This window comes from Heterodontus francisci, chromosome 5 (genome assembly GCF_036365525.1).
Source record: "Heterodontus francisci isolate sHetFra1 chromosome 5, sHetFra1.hap1, whole genome shotgun sequence".
NCBI classification, from domain to species: Eukaryota; Metazoa; Chordata; class Chondrichthyes; order Heterodontiformes; family Heterodontidae; genus Heterodontus; species Heterodontus francisci.
The window spans coordinates 82,183,126-82,199,869 of record NC_090375.1 but is presented as its reverse complement, the minus strand read 5'-3'; the positions used below and the strand labels follow the sequence as shown (position 1 = coordinate 82,199,869).

At 42.8% G+C, this 16,744-nt stretch overlaps 1 protein-coding gene across 2 annotated transcripts in view; it reads left to right on the top strand.

Moving 5' to 3' along the window:
- The window catches only part of LOC137369938 (EMILIN-2-like), a 90,877-nt gene extending 80,960 nt beyond the window's left edge, over positions 1 to 9,917 (top strand). For both annotated transcript variants that reach the window (XM_068031700.1, XM_068031698.1), the window contains exon 7: positions 6,599 to 9,917. In XM_068031700.1, coding sequence (XP_067887801.1) covers positions 6,599 to 6,972 — 374 coding nt within the window. In that variant the 3' untranslated portion in view covers positions 6,973 to 9,917. The remainder of the gene's footprint in view (positions 1 to 6,598) is intronic.
- The last annotated feature ends 6,827 nt before the right edge of the window (positions 9,918 to 16,744 follow it).

The window sequence follows — 16,744 nt, the reverse complement described above, 5'->3', positions numbered from 1 at the left end:
TTTTCTAGAGCTGTATGTAAATAGTCCAACTCGGGAAGGGGCCATACTGGACCTGGTGTTGGGGAATGAGCCTGGCCAGGTGGTTGACGTTTCAGTAGGGGACTACTTTGGGAATAGTGATCACAATTCCGTAAGTTTTAGAATACTCATGGACAAAGACGAGAGTGGTCCTAAAGCAAGAGTGCTAAATTGGGGGAAGGCCAACTATACCAAAATTCGGCAGGAGCTGGGGAATGTAGATTGGGAGCAGCTGTTTGAAGGTAAATCCACATTTGATATGTGGGAGGCTTTTAAAGAGAGGTTGATTAGCGTGCAGGAGAGACATGTTCCTGTGAAAATGAGGGGTAGAATTGGCAAGATTAGGGAACCATGGATGACAGGTGAAATTGTGAGACTAGCTAAGAGGAAAAAGGAAGCATACATAAGGTCTAGGAGGCTGAAGAAAGACGAAGCTTTGAAAGAATATCGGGATTGTAGGCGCAATCTGAAACGAGGAATTAAGAGGGCTAAAAGGGGTCATGAAATATCTTTAGCAAACAGGGTTAAGGAAAATCCCAAAGCCTTTTATTCATATATAAGGAGCAAGAGGGTAACTAGAGAAAGGATTGGCCCACTCAAGGACAAAGGAGGAAAGTTATGCGTGGAGTCAGACAAAATGGGTGAGATTCTAAATGAGTACTTTGCATCGGTATTCACCGAGGAGAGGGACATGACGGATGTTGAGGTTAGGGAAAGATGTTAGATTACTCTAGGTCAAGTCGGCCTAAGGAGGGAGGAAGTGTTGGGTATTCTAAAAGGCATTAAGGTGGACAAGTCCCCAGGTCCGGATGGGATCTATCCCAGGTTACTGTGGGAAGCGAGAGAGGAAATAGTTGGGGCCTTAACAGATATCTTTGCAACATCCTTAAACACGGGTGAGGTCCCGGAGGACTAGAGAATTGCTAATGTTGTCCCCTTGTTTAAGAAGGGTAGCAGGGATAATCCAGGTAATTATAGACCGGTGAGCCTGACGTCAGTGGTAGGGAAGCTGCTGGAGAAGATACTGAGGGATAGGATCTATTCCCATCTGGAAGAAAATGGGCTTATCAGTGATAGGCAACATGGTTTTGTGCAGGGAAGGTCATGTCTTACCAACTTAATAGAATTCTTTGAGGAAGTGACAAAGTTGATTGATGAGGGAAGGGCTGTAGATGTCATATACATGGACTTCAGTAAGGCGTTTGATAAGGTTCCCCATGGTAGGCTGATGGAGAAAGTGAAGTCGCATGGGGTCCAGGGTGTACTAGCTAGATGGATAAAGAACTGGCTGGGCAACATGAGACAGAGAGTAGCAGTGGAAGGGAGTTTCTCAAAATGGAGACGTGTGACCAGTGGTGTTCCACAGGGATCCGTGCTGGGACCACTGTTGTTTGTGATATACATAAATGATTTGGAGGAAAGTATAGGTGGTCTGATTAGCAAGTTTGCAGACGACACTAAGATTGGTGGAGTAGCAGATAGTGAAGGGGACTGTCAGAGAATGCAGCAGAATATAGATAGACTGGAGAGTTGGGCAGAGAAATGGCAGATGGAGTTCAATCAGGGCAAATGCGAGGTGATGCATTTTGGAAGATCCAATTCAAGAGTGAACTATACAGTAAATGGAAAAGTCCTGGGGAAAATTGAAGTACAGAGAGATTTGGGTGTTCAGGTCCATTGTTCCCTGAAGGTGGCAACGCAGGTCAATAGAGTGGTCAAGAAGGCATACGGCATGCTTTCCTTCATCGGACGGGGTATTGAGTACAAGAGTTGGCAGGTCATGTTACAGTTGTATAGGACTTTGGTTCGGCCACATTTGGAATACTGCGTGCAGTTCTGGTCGTCACATTACGAAAAGGGTGTGGATGCTTTGGAGAGGGTGCAGAGGAGGTTCACCAGGATGTTGCCTGGTATGGAGGGCGCTAGCTATGAAGAGAGGTTGAGTAGATTAGGATTATTTTCATTAGAAAGACGGAGGTCGAGGGGGGACCTGATTGAGGTGTACAAAATCATGAGAGGTATAGACAGGTTGGATAGCAAGAAGCTTTTTCCCAGAGTGGGGGATTCAATTACAAGGGGACACAAGTTCAAAGTGAAAGGCGAAAAGTTTAGGGGGGATATGCGTGGAAAGTTCTTAACGCAGAGGGTGGTGGGTGCATGGAACACATTGGCAGCGGAGGTGGTAGACGCGGGCACGATAGCGTCTTTTAAGATGTATCTAGACAGATACATGAATGGGCAGGAAGTAAAGAGATACAGACCCTTAGAAAATAGGCAACAGGTTTAGAGAGAGGATTTGGAGTGGCGTAGGCTTGGAGGGCCGAAGGGCCTGTTCCTGTGCTGTAATGTTCTTTGTTCTTTGTCCTACATGAACTGCTATGCCTGTGCTGGGACGAGGGAGCAGTACCACAGGACATGCGCGATGCCAATACAATAACCCTCTATAAAAACAAAGGTGACTGCAGTGACTGCAACAACTACCGTGGAATCTCCCTGCTCAGCATAGTGGGGAAAGTCTTTGCTTGAGTCGCTCTAAATAGGCTCCAGAAGCTGGCCGAGCGCGTTTACCCTGAGGCACAGTGTGGCTTTCGTGCAGAGAGATCGACCATTGACATGCTGTTCTCCCTTCATCAGATACAGGAGAAATGCCGCGAACAACAGCTGCCCTCTACATTGCTTTCATTGATCTCACCAAAGCCTTTGACCTCGTCAGCAGACGTGGTGTCTTCAGACTACTAGAAAAGATTGGATGTCCACCAAAGCTACTAAGTATCATCACCTCATTCCATGACAATATGAAAGGCACAATTCAACATGGCGGCTCCTCATCAGACCCCTTTCCTATCCTGAGTGGCGTGAAACAGGGCTGTGTTCTCGCACCCACACTTTTTGGGATTTTCTTCTCCCTGCTGCTTTCACATGCGTTCAAGTCTTCTGAAGAAGGAATTTTCCTCCACGCAAGATCAGGGGGCAGGTTGTTCAACCTTGCCCATCTAAGAGCGAAGTCCGAAGTACGGAAAGTCCTCATCAGGGAACTCCTCTTTGCTGACGATGCTGCTTTAACATCTCACACTGAAGAGTGCCTGCAGAGTCTCATCGACAGGTTTGCGGCTGCCTGCAATGAATTTGGCCTAACCATCAGCCTCAAGAAAACGAACATCATGGGGCAGGACGTCAGAAATGCTCCATCCATCAATATTGGCGACCACGCTCTGGAAGTGGTTCAAGAGTTCACCTCCCTAGGCTCAACTATCACCAGTAACCTTTCACTAGATGCAGAAATCAACAAGCGCATGGGAAAGGCTTCCACTGCTATGTCCAGACTGGCCAAGAGAGTGTGGGAAAATGGCGCACTGACACGGAACACAAAGGTCCGAGTGTATCAAGCCTGTGTCCTCAGTACCTTGCTCTATGGCAGCGAGGCCTAGTCAACATATGTCAGCCAGAAGCGACATCTCAATTCATTCCATCTTCGCTGCCTCCGGAGAATACTTGGCATCAGGTGGCAGGACTGTATCTCCAACACAGAAGTCCTTGAGGCGGCCAACATCCCCAGCTTATACACACTACTGAGTCAGCGGCGCTTGAGATGGCTTGGCCATGTGATCCGCATGGAAGATGGTAGGATCCCCAAGTGTACAGCGAGCTCGCCACTGGTATCAGACCCACCAGCCGTCCATGTCTCCGCTTTAAAGACGTCTGAAAACGCGACATGAAGTCCTGTGACCTTGATCACAAGTCGTGGGAGTCAGTTGCCAGCATTCGCCAGAGCTGGCGGGCAGCCATAAAGACGGGGCTAAAGTGTGGTGAATCAAAGAGACTTAGCAGTTGGCAGGAAAAAAGACAAAAACGCAAGGGGAGAGCCAACTGTGTAACAGCCCCGACAAACAAATTTTTCTGCAGCACCTGTGGAAGAGCCTGTCACTCTAGAATTGGCCTTTATAGCCACTCCAGGCGCTGCTCCACAAACCACTGACCACCTCCAGGCGCTTACCCATTGTCTCTCGAGATAAGGAGGCCAAAGAGACACCTCCTCCAGAACCGGTCTGAATGCCCTAGGAATCTAAAACCCTCCCCCTCACACCATCTCTTCAGCCACATATTCATCCGATATATCCTGCTATTTCTACTCTGACTAGCACGTGGCACTGGTAGTAATCCTGAGATCACTACCTTTTGAGGTCCTACTTTTCAACTTACTTCCTAGCTCCCTATATTCTGCTTTTAGGACCTCATTTTTTTTTAAACCTGTGTCGTTTGTACCAATGTGTACCACGACCACTGGCTATTCACCTTCCCCCTTCAGAATGTCCTGTAACCGCTCCGAGACATCCTTGACCCTAGCACCAGGGAGGCAACATACCATCCTGGAGTCTCTTTTGCAGCCACAGAAACAACCATCTATTCCCCTTACAATTGAATCCCTTATAACTATTGCATTCACACTTTTTACTCCTCCCCTGCAGCAGAGCCAACCCTGGTGCAACGAATTGGGCTGTTGCTGCTTTTCCCTGAGAGGCCATTCCCCCCAACAGTATCCAAAGCAGTATCTGTTTTGCAGGGGAATAGCCACAGGAGATTCATGAACTGCCTGCTTAGTCCTCTTGCTCTGTCTGGTGGTCATCCATTCCCCTCCTGCCTGTGGGGTCTGAGCCTGTGGTGTGACCACCTCTCTATACGTGCTATCGACGATACTCTCCGCCTCGTGGATGCTCCACAGTGTCTCCAGCTCCGAATCCTGGGCTTCCAGGAGCTGCAGCTGGATACACTTCCTGTACACGTGCCGGTCCTGGGCACTGGAAATGTTCCCGGCTTCCGACATGGAGCACGAGGAGCACACCACGGCTTTGAGCTCTCCTGCCATGACTTAACCGTTTAAGATCTTCCAGAAGGTTTAATTTAATTTAATGTCCATAATATCAGTTACTCGAGGGCCCTTCTTCCCTGGTCCTCGTTACTGCAGAACTCCCTCAAAAAAAAAAACACTTACTATATTTGAAATAAACTTTTCTTACCTGCGATACTTACCCAGCTATTTAGAGCTATTCCCGAACAGTAGTGACTCACCAACCAATCACCTTGCAGCTCTCCTGTGACATCACTGTTAGCTTTTTTTGTTCAAAACTCCGGCGCACTGGAAGAGCTCCTCTCTGCTCCCGGAATGTAATCACTTGGACAAATGCAGGTTAAATAGGGAAAGCGAGCAGGGATTTATTAAGGGCAAATCATGTTTAACTAACTCGCTGGAGTTTTTTGATGAGGTAACGGAGAAGGTTGCTCTGGATAATGCTGTTGATGTGGTGTACACGAATGTCCAAAAAGCATTTGATAAAGTGCCACACAACATACTTGAGCAGATATAGCTCATGGAATAAAATGGGCAGTAGTAACATGGATGCAAAATTGGCTGAGTGACAGGAAACAGGAGTAGTCGTTACTGGATGTTTTTCGGACTGGAGGAAGGTTTGTAGTGGAGTTCCCCAAGGGCTGGTGTCAGGACCCTTGCTATTCCGGATATATATTAATGACCTAAACCTTGGTGTACAGGGCACAATTTCAAAATTTGCACGATACGAAACTTGGAAGCATTGTGAACTGTGAGTAGGACAATGTAGAACTTCAAAAGGACATAGACAGGTTGGCAGAATGGGTGAACTAGTGGAAGATGAAACTTAATACAGAGAAGTATGAAGTGATTCATTTTGTCAAGAAGAACGTGGAGAGACAATATAAAATAAAGGGTGCAATTCTAAAGGGTTGCAGGAGCAGAGAAACCTGGGTGCATATGTGCATAAATCATTGAAATGGCAGAACAGGTTAAAAGCGCAGTTAATAGAGCCTATTCTGGGCTAATAGGGGCAAAGAATACAAAAGCAAGGAAGTTATGTTAAACTCTTATAGAACACTGGTTCGGCCTCAACTGGAGTATTGTGTCCAGTGCTGGGTGCCACACTTTAGGAAAGATGTGAAGGCTTTAGAGAGAGCGCAAAAAAGATTCACGAGGATAGTTCCAGGGATGAGGAACTTCAGTTACATGGATAGAGTGGAAAGGTTGGGACTGTTTTCCTTGGAGAAGGCTGAGAAGAGATTTCATTGAGGTGTTCAAACTCATGAGGGGTCTGGACAGAGTAGATAGCTTAAAACTGTTCCCATTGGTAGAAGGATTGAGAACAAGAGGGCACAGATTTAAGATGATTGGCAAAAGAAGCAATGGCGACATAAGGAAAAACTTTTCACAGTGAGTAGTTAGGATCTGGAATGCACGACCTGAGAGAGAGGTGGAGGTGGGTTCAGTTGAGGCATTCAAGAAGGAATTGGGTTGTTATTTGGAAAGGAAGAATATGCTGGGCTGTAGGGAGAAGGCTGGGGAGTGGCACTAGGTAAATTGCTGTTTCGGCGAGCCAACGCAGATATGACCGGCTGAATGGCCTCCTTCTGTGCTGTAACAACTCTGTGATAGAAAACGGGCTGCTGATTTGTCATCACCCATTTTACAATATTGCATGTCAAGATGTACCTCATTGGTTTTCCAAACCAATCACTGATCATGGATTGTCTTCTTTAATTATCTTTATTTCAGGTATTTTTACAGCTCCTTTTGAGGGACAGTATCTCATCACTGCAGTCCTTGCTCCTCAGAGGAATGAGCATGTTGAAGCTGTCCTCTCAGTCTCTAATCAAAGTGTCATGCAGATGGACACTTCTGGCTATCGAATAGAACTGCTGGAATCTCAAAGACCCTTTTTTGGAAGACAGACTTGTGGAGGTGTTGGGATCTTCAATCTGATCCTGAACTTGAAAGCTGAAGATGAAGTGAGTGTCATAGTGATTGATGGTAAACTGGTCGACACAGATGAGATGTACTCAACTTTCAGTGGAACTCTTCTATATGAAACATCCTCTCCGAGCTTGCCAATTAGAAGAAAGTTGGGCACACAGCTTAAAATACACTGATGTGTAGGGGTGGAGATGTGAAGAGGATGTAGATTTTCCTGAATTTCTAAGATTCATTGTCAAAGAAAATACTTTTATTGTGTAAAATACCAATTCAACTTTGTTAAAGACAAATTCCACTAAGTTAGAATTATGGATAAGCCTCAATGTGATTTATGATTAGTGTTTTGATCCAATTATATTGTTCTTTAGAGAGATAGTTCTGAGACGAGGAATGAAATTAATCTCTTTAGTGAGCTGTGGCCATGAATTCCTATCATTGGATTTATAACTAACCAAAAAGAAAGGTTTACTTTCAATCTTTATATATTGCTTTCCACTTTTTTTTGGGCAGAGTTTGCTGACAATTTGTCAGTGCAATACAGCATATTCAATGCTATACAGGAAATTTCAATAGAAGATTGAAGAAACTTTAATATATACCATAATCTTAATAAATTTGAGGCAAGCTACATGCCATGATGACAAACAGCAAAAATGGCAAGTTTGATTCTTTTAGTATTTTCAAAGAAATTTTTAAAGAACCATCCAGATTAATCAGTCATGATGGGCAAATATCTGGTTTTAATTTAGCAAACGGGACTTAATTTCAGATTCATCACTGTGCACAATATTCAATAAGTGTGTCCATTTAAATCACCAATGAAAAGTGTGTTCTGTAAAGATTAGCCATATTGCATCTACATTTTAGAAAAACCTACCCTTGAACTGTAATCTAAATTGTAATGTTTTTTTTGGTATTTGTCCGACAATACCACAGATCCACTACTGAGGATTTTATAAGTAGCAGCTTTCTTGACACTAAGTAGATCAGAAAGACCTCAAAGAAGAAATAAATAAAACTGCATCATAATTGTAGAGGTAGGGGAAAGAATTTAAAATGATAACTTAAGACCTTTTCTTGCCAGTTTCAACAGTTTGCATTTAGCATTTTAAATCGTGTCAGTGAGTTTAAACAACCATCTTAGCCTCTTCTATTTGCAATAAGTCAAAGAAGCAAGGACTATTTCCTCTGTGCACCATACACAAAACCATGAATATTACTTATAATTTTGAGATAATAGTACATAGAAAATCTTCCCTCATGGCTTCTTACAAACATCATTACAAGATACTGTGTGGGCCACAGTTCACAAGCTGAGAATAGAATTTATATATTTTGCCAAAATGTTAATGCAGCCAGCGTAGGGTGGAGGGGAGTTGTTTTCTATTCAATTCTGTTCTTTTAAAAATACAGATGTACAAAATATTAAGTATGAAATGCATGCAATGTCTAAGTAGTTCCTATGGACTACTAAACATTTGCAGAATACAACAGAAGGTAGAGCTGCATATTGTTTGGAAAATAAACTTTTTTGTTGTAAGAAATATGGAGCAAGTAAAATGGGTTTTTCTATGCTTTTGTGAAATAAAATCTGTGGTGGGAGATTGTGGAATATGGAAAATAATCCATCATTAACTCATCATACCGTAACCTATTTTAGATCTTGGGTTACCATGGGGTATATTTTCTGTAATCCACAGTCACCCTCAAGTGAAATACTTCTGGATGAATGTACAAGTACTACTACATATTGTATTTTGATTTTTTTTTTTAGCAATTTATAATGCTACTCAAGGGATTACAGAGGCTCTGTAAACTGATAATGAACGTAGATCAATAAGCTGAAATAGTTTCCATCCCTCTCCCACACAGAAGTAAATTAGATATCTAGCTTAACCTGCTTTTTGTAAATTGGTTTATAAAAAAAGTGTCTCAATACAAGTCATCAGGAAAGCTTTTTTTTAGTTAGAATAAATATTTATTATGCTTTTTCCTTGCAGCTGGAGTGGATGATATGCTTATCTCCACTGTGTGAGACAACTACAAATTTTTTTAAAAGGTTCTAATTTCAGACAATACTCATGTTAGAACTTGGAAAAAAAAACTTAGTTATTTACTTATACAACTTCTTTATTTCTTATATACTATCTCAATAACCATCATACCAAACTTAGAGGTTTATTTTTTAAGGGAAAACACCATTGAATTGAACGTTCAGGTGCAGACTCTTGTTGGGACTGCAACTGAAACATCAACTCATCTGTTCTCTCCACAGATGCTGAATGACCAGCATCTTGTTTCAGATTTCCAACATCTGAAGAATTTTGCTTTTTATTTAATCTTGGTTGGAATGAGTGTAGATTATATGAACATGGGATAACACTGTAAACTATAAATGTTTGACTTGAAGTGAATTGGAACACCAATTCTTTTGTTTTGATATTGTTTTTGAGTCCTGTATACCTATAATCATAATGAAAAAATCCAATTTGCAGATAAAACACGGGCCCATGGAAAACTACAAACATGAGCAGCCCTATGAGCTAACCTATAGCAAAATTCTATTTAAGGAACACATCAAATTTTATTAGCTTTAACTATATATAAACCTAAGTATATATTGAGTCAATTGTGCATTGACAACTAAAGATTTAAGTAATTTTTCTCAAGGTGAAGAACTAAAAAGTAAAAATATAAAAAGTTATATATTCTTTTTAACTAAATAAATGTTCACAGAAAAGTATTCAACAGTATATTGAATCCCAACACTAGTTTTAAAATATATGTATGTACATGAAAATGATTGTATTGAAAGTAAAGCTGAATTTATCTTTGATGACTGTCTTATATCAAAAGACTCTGGTCTGGTCTCCTTAGATGAACCAGAGGAAAGTATCTTGGTTACCGTTAAGGTTAGCTTACTGAGCCGCCTCAACTTAATCTTAAATGAGTAGTCTTAACCTGAGTTATTAATCAAGTAAATACCCATTAACTATGCAAGACAAGTGGTCAGACCTGTAATGTTATATACACACAACTTTGTATTATTCTCGCGTTACTGATTTCCTGCCTACCCTACACATGGAGTATTTCATTGTCATTAATAAAATAATTGAATTAATTTGTATCAATACATTAATTACACATGCAAATTTCATGGTCTTGAATAATAAATCCATACAATTGTCAAATCAGTCCAAACATGTCAATTGAAGTAATGCTGCTGGGTAGGTCATTCAGTGCATGATTTAATAAAATTTTGCTCTTGAGTTGTATATTACTTTACAATTACCACAATTTTTGGTCATGTTTTTCTGCTAATTAATGTGAGGAATGCACTTGGAAAATGTCTGAAAAACATGCTAGGTGTTAACTATGCAGCACTGACTGGTAGCATCACGGTCAGAGCATTGGAAACTATAGTTATACTTCCAGTTCATATGACTGGAATGAGGGAAGGTAAATGTGGAGCTTACTCATAAGTGGTGGGACTTTTAGCTTTGACAAGATTTTGCACCATGAAACAGAAGAAGATTGAGTGTATCTTCCTTAGTGCTTCGTCTGAACTTATATTCTCCTGTCCTGCCAAATATCTGGATGTGACGTAGACACCAAACACTGCAGCATTAATATCTCTCTATTCTGTTCCAACCTTTAACCTTGGAAGAAAGTCCTCGATTATAATCGCTGTGCATGTTGCAATTTACTACAGTGAACCCATTTCCACAAGGAACGGAGTTACAATTTGCTCCCGAGCAGATTTCTCAGTTGCATACTACGTCTGTTCCACACACTCACTTCTGCATATAATATCCAGTCAAATCAAAATTCTATCCTCACGGAACTGAGGTAATTGATGGGGCATCTTATTTCTGAATTTATTTTGTGGGAGCGGGGGAGGTGGGTGGGTACATAGCAAAAGGTTCCAGATACAGTTATTAATCAGAATTAGATTTGCAATTCAACGTTGGAGAGACAGAGAGCAGTGTCAGCAAGAAAAGGTAGGGGCAAAAAACTTGTAGGATAACCACCAGTGTGTGAGGAAGAGACACATTGAAAAAGCAAGAATGAGCCTGCAGAAACCATTTTTTCCCCATGAACAAATTTGTCATGCTGTCGGTTTGCATTGTTGTTCACCAAAAACAATATAAGTGCACCCAGGTAAGCTTCAATTTCTGAATAGAAGGGTGTATAGAGGCAACTTGTTCAAGTTGTGCCAGAGATACGCTCATACTTAAGCCCTAAGAATTTAGGTCCTTGTACATAAAAAGCCTATAGACCTTTAATCTCAGCAGAAGGGCAAAAAGCAACTTAAGTTTGTGATATGAGAAGTTTACCTCATTTACAAAGACTGGCACATCGTGGGGGTCTGCAACTTTGGATGTCTACACTTACAGCCCTCCATGGCCTCACCTCTCCCTATTTCTGTCATCTCCTCCAGTCCTACAACCCTTCAAGATATCTGTGCTCTTCCAATGAACACCTCTTGAACATCCCCGATTTTAGTCACTCCACCATTCCAAGGTCAGAAGCTCTGGAATTAAAGGCACTATATAAATGCAAGCTGTTGCTGTTCAGCATTATTAAACTAGCCACTGACCTTTATAAGTGAGACTACATGGACGGGTGTCATGAAGACCCCACCTGCCACGAAAGAGGCATATTAATTTTGTCATATGGAACATTAATTTTAAACTGTCGCTGGACTGAAGAGATGAATTGTTTAGAGAGATCAGCAGTGGCTGGAAACATTTGCATTATAAGAGATAGTTGCACAGGAAAAGGCAATGGAACTGCTTCCTGATCCAATTAACCCAAATGGATTTTGATCACCAGACAGTGAAAGAGGAACAAGCAAGCATTCCATTCCACCCCTCCCCCTCCCCATTGCAAGTGTCTAAGATGAAAGGAATCCACAAAAACACAGGAAAGTTTGTTAAAACAAACAACTAGTCACATGACTAACCTGGCCCAGGGATTTTGTTCACGGGACAGTTTGAAGACAGAGTCTGCTTTGAAGACAACAGGAAAGGAAGGTCTCTCTCCCTGTTTCTCTCGCTCTCAAATTTCCAGATCCATTGAAGTCACTTAAACCTCAAGAGAGAAGACTCCGACATCGAAACAAGTTTGAAAGCATGCACTGGGCCCCAATGAAACAGCAAGATTTAACTACAATCAAAGACTCTACATTGAACTCAAAAGACAGTAAATGAACCCCAGCTATTGCTTCAAACTTTTCCCCTTTATTCTCTCTCCTTTTTGGTCTCTAACTGCATGTATGTTTATCGTGTATGCATGCTAGCATGGTTGCGTCGCGTTTTCATAGTAGTTTTAACTGAATTAGAGTTTTAAGATTAATAAACATACACCTTTCTTGTTTAAATCCAATAAAACCTGTCTGGTTGATTTCTTGGAGAGGAGTGAACAAGGATTCACTGAGGGGGGAGCTAAAAGCACTTAAAAATTAAACCCCATTATGGTCAAACCAGGCAAAAGCTGAGAGAATCCCTAGACCCCTTCTCACCTGGTTGTAACAGAGAGCCAAAATTAATGGTACTTTTAAACACCACTGCATTTTGATGATAGTTTGTACAATACCCAATTTACTTGTGCTACATTAATAAAATTATTCAGTTGATGTGTTTTGGTAAATAGGAGGAGTTGACTTAATGGATATTGAAATTTAATGATAATGATATTTAAAAGACAGGACCTCTAGGGTTGTAATCTCAGGATTACTCCCTGTGCCACATGCCAGTGAGGCTAGAAATAGGAAGATAGTGCAGCTAAACACGTGGCTGAACATCTTGTGTAGAAGGGAGGGTTTCAGATATCTGGACCATTGGGATCTCTTCAGGGACAGATGGGACCTGTACAAGAAGGACGGGTTGCATCTAAACTGGAGGGGCACAAATATCCTGGCTGCGGAGTTTGCTAGCGTCACTCGGGAGGGTTTAAACTAGTGTGGCAGGGGGGTGGGAACCAGAGCAGTAGGACAGCAAGTGAAATAAATGAGGGGGAACTAGTAAATAAGGTCAGTAAGACTAAGAGGAAGAGCAGGCAGGGAGATGTTGCGGAGCATAGCGGGACTGGTGGTCTGAAGTGCATTTGTTTCAATGCGAGAAGTATAACAGGTAAGGCAGATGAACCTAGAGCTTGGATTAGTACTTGGAACTATAATGTTGTTGCTATTACAGAGACTTGGTTGAGGGAAGGACAGGATTGGCAGCTAAATGTTCCAGGATTTAGAAGCTTCAGGCAGGATAGAGGGGGATGTAAAAGGGGTGGGGGAGTTGCATTACCGGTTAAGGAGAATATCACAGCTGTACTGCGGGTGGACACCTCGGAGGGGTTGTGCAGTGAGGAAATATGGGTGGAGCTCAGGAATAGGAAGGGTGCAGTCACGACGTTGGGGGTTTTCCAACAGCCAGCAGGAGGTAGAGGAGCAGATATGTAGACAGATTTTGGAAAGATGTAAAGGTAACAGGGTTGTAGTGGTGGGTGATTTTAACTTCCCCTATATTGACTGGGACTCTCAGTGCTAGGGGGTTGGATGGGGCAGAATTTGTAAGGAGCATCCAGGAGGGCTCCTTGAAACAATATGTAGATAGTCCAACTAGGGATGGGGCCGTACTGGACCTGGTATTGGGGAATGAGCCCGGCCAGGTCGAAGTTTCAGTAGGGGAGCATTTCGGGAACAGTGACCATAATTCCATAAGTTTTAAGGTACTTGTGAATAAGGATAAGAGTAGTCCTTGGGTGAAGGTGCTAAATTGGGGGAAGGCTAATTATAACAATATTAGGCAGGAACTGAAGAATTTAGATTGGGGCGGCTGTTCGAGAGTAAATCAACATCTGACAGGTGGGAGTCTTTCAAATGTCAGTTGATTAGAATCCAGGACCAGCATATTCCTGTGAGGAAGAAAGATAAATTTGGCAAGTTTCTGGAACCTTGGATAACGCGGGATATTGTGAGCCTAGTCAAAAAGAAAAAGGAAGCATTCGTAAGGGCTGGAAGGCTAGGAACAGACGAATCCCTTGAGGAATATAAAGACAGTAGAAAGGAACTTAAGCAAGGAATCAAGAGGGCTAAAAGGGGTCATCAAAAGTCATTGGCAAACAGGATTAAGGATTGGCCCGCTCAAGGACAGAGGAGGGAAACTATGTGCGGAGCCAGAGGAAATGGGCGAGGTACTAAATGAGTACTTTGCATCAGTATTCACCAAAGAGAAGGACTTGGTGGATGATGAGCCTAGGGAAGGGAGTGTAGATAGTCTCAGTCTTCTCATTATCAACCTGGAAAAGTGTGAAGTGATTCATTTTGGAAGGTCGAATTTGAATGCGGAATACAGGCTTAAAGACAGAATTCTTTGTAGTGTGGAGAAAGAGAGGGATCTTGGGGTCCATGTCCATAGATCGCTTAAAGTTGCCACCCAAGTTGATAGGGTTGTTAAGAAGGCGTATGGTGTGTTGGCTTTCATTAACAGGGGGATTGAGTTTAAGAGCAGTGAGGTTATGCTGCATCTCTATAAGGCCCTGGTTCGACCACACTTGGAATATTGTGTTCAGTTCTGGTCGCCTCATTATAGGAAGGATGTGGAAGCTTTAGAGAGGGTGCAGAGGAGATTTACCAGGATGCTGCCTGGACTGGAGGGCATGTCCTATGAAGAAAAATTGAGGGAACTAGGGCTTTTCTCATTGGAGCGAAGAAGGATGAGAGGTGACTTGATAGAGGGGTACAAGATGATGAGAGGCATAGATAGAGTGGATAGTCAGAGACTTTTTCCCAGGGTGGAAAGGGTTATCACCAGGGGGCATAATTTTAAGGTGATTGGAGGAAGGTTTCGGGGAGATGTCAGAGGTAGGTTCTTTACACAGAGAGTGGTGGGTGCGTGGAATGCGCTGCCAGCGGTGGTAGTAGAAGCAGATACATTAGGGGCATTTAAGCGACTCTTGGATAGGTACATGGATGATAATAGAATGAAGGGTAGGTAGTTAGTTTGATCTTAGAGTAGGTTAAAGGTTCGGCATAACATCGTGGGCCGAAGGGCCTGTACTGTGCTGTACTGTTCTATGTTCTATGAGGTGGTGTTGGGTGTCTTGCAAAGCATTAAGGTAGATAAGTTCCCAGGGCCTGATGGGATCTACCCCAGAATACTAAGGGAAGAAATTGCTGTGGCCTTGACAGAAATCTTTGCATCCTCATTGGCTACAGGTGAGGTCCCAGAGGACTGGAGAAGAGCCAATGTTGCTCGTTTAAGAAGGGTAGCAAGGATAATCCAGGAAATTATAGGCCGGTGAGCCTTACATCAGTGGTAGGGAAACTATTAGAGGGGATTCTTCGGGACAGGATTTACTCCCATTTGGAAACAAATAAACTTAGTGAGAGGTAGCATGGTTTTGTGAAGGGGAGGTCATGTCTCACTAATTTGATTGAGTTTTTTGAGGAAGTGACAAAGATGATTGATGAAGGAAGGGCAGTGGATGTTATCTATATGGACTTCAGTAAAGCCTTTGACAAGGTCCCTCATGGCAGACTGGTACAAAAGGTGAAGTCACACGGGATCAGAGGCGAGCTGGCAAGATGGATACAGAACTGGCTCTGTCATAGAAGACAGAGGGTAGCAGTGTAAGGGTACTTTTCTGAATGGAGGGCTGTGACTCATGGTGTTCCGCAGGGATCAGTGCTGGGATCTTTGCTGTTTGTAGTATATATAAATGATTTGGAGGAAAATGTAGCTGGTCTGATTAGTAAGTTTGCGGACGACACAAAGGTTGGTGGAGTTGCGGACAGTGATGAGGATTGTCAGAGGATACAGCAGGATATAGATAGGTTGGAGACTTGGGCGGAGAAATGGCAGATGGAGTTTAATCCGGACAAATGTAAGGTAATGCATTTTGGAAGGTCTAATGCAGGTGGGAAGTATACAGTAAACGGCAGAACCCTTACGAGTATTGACAGGCAGAGAGATCTGGGTGTACAGGTCCACAGGTCACAAAGTGGCAATGCAGGTGGATAAGGTAGTCAAGGCGGCATACGGCATGCTTTCCTTCATCAGTCGGGGCATAGAGTATAAAAATTGGCAAGTCATGCTGCAGCTGTACAGAACTTTAGTTAGGTCACACTTCGAATATTGCATGCAATTCTGGTCGCCACACTACCAGAAGGACGTGGAGGCTTTGGAGAGGGTACAGAAGAGGTTTACCAGGATGTTGCCTGGTCTGGAGGGCATTAGCTATGAGGAGAGGTTGGATGAACTCGGATTGTTTTCACTGGAACGACGGAGGTGGAGGGGTGACATGATAGAGGTTTACAAAGTTATGAGCGGCATGGACAGAGTGGATAGTCAGAAGCTTTTTCCCAGGGTGGAAGAGTCAGTTACTAGGGGACATAGGTTTAAAGTGAGAGGGGCAAAGTTTAGAGGGGATGTGCAAGGCAAGTTCTTTAGAGTGGGTGGTGAGTGCCTAAAACTTGCTGCCAGGGGAGGTGGTGGAAGCAGGTATGATAATGACGTTTAAGAAGCATCTTGACAAATACATGAATAGGATAGGAATAGAGGGACACGGTCTCCGGAAGTGCAGAAGGTTTTCGTTTAGGCAGGCATCAAGATCGGCGCAGGCTTGGAGGGCCGAATGGCCTGTTCCTGTGCTGTACTGTTCTTTGTAACCTGTCTTTGAAAAATTCTTTTGATAGTAGGTGGCCCATCAATTTTCCTTTCCTGTGGGAGTCTAGTCAGTGCCCATGATGGCTCAACAAAGAAAATAAAAGTGAAAAATTACAGACGTGACCAATATCCTCCCACTATATAGGCACAGTATCAGAGTAATCACACTCTTTGGAGTTTCAATCCACTCTGCTGTGAAATAATCTATCTACGCAAATATAGTTTGGGGATAGTCTTCTGGTAACTGAATAGCACTCCAAACCACACAAACATGCAATGAAGG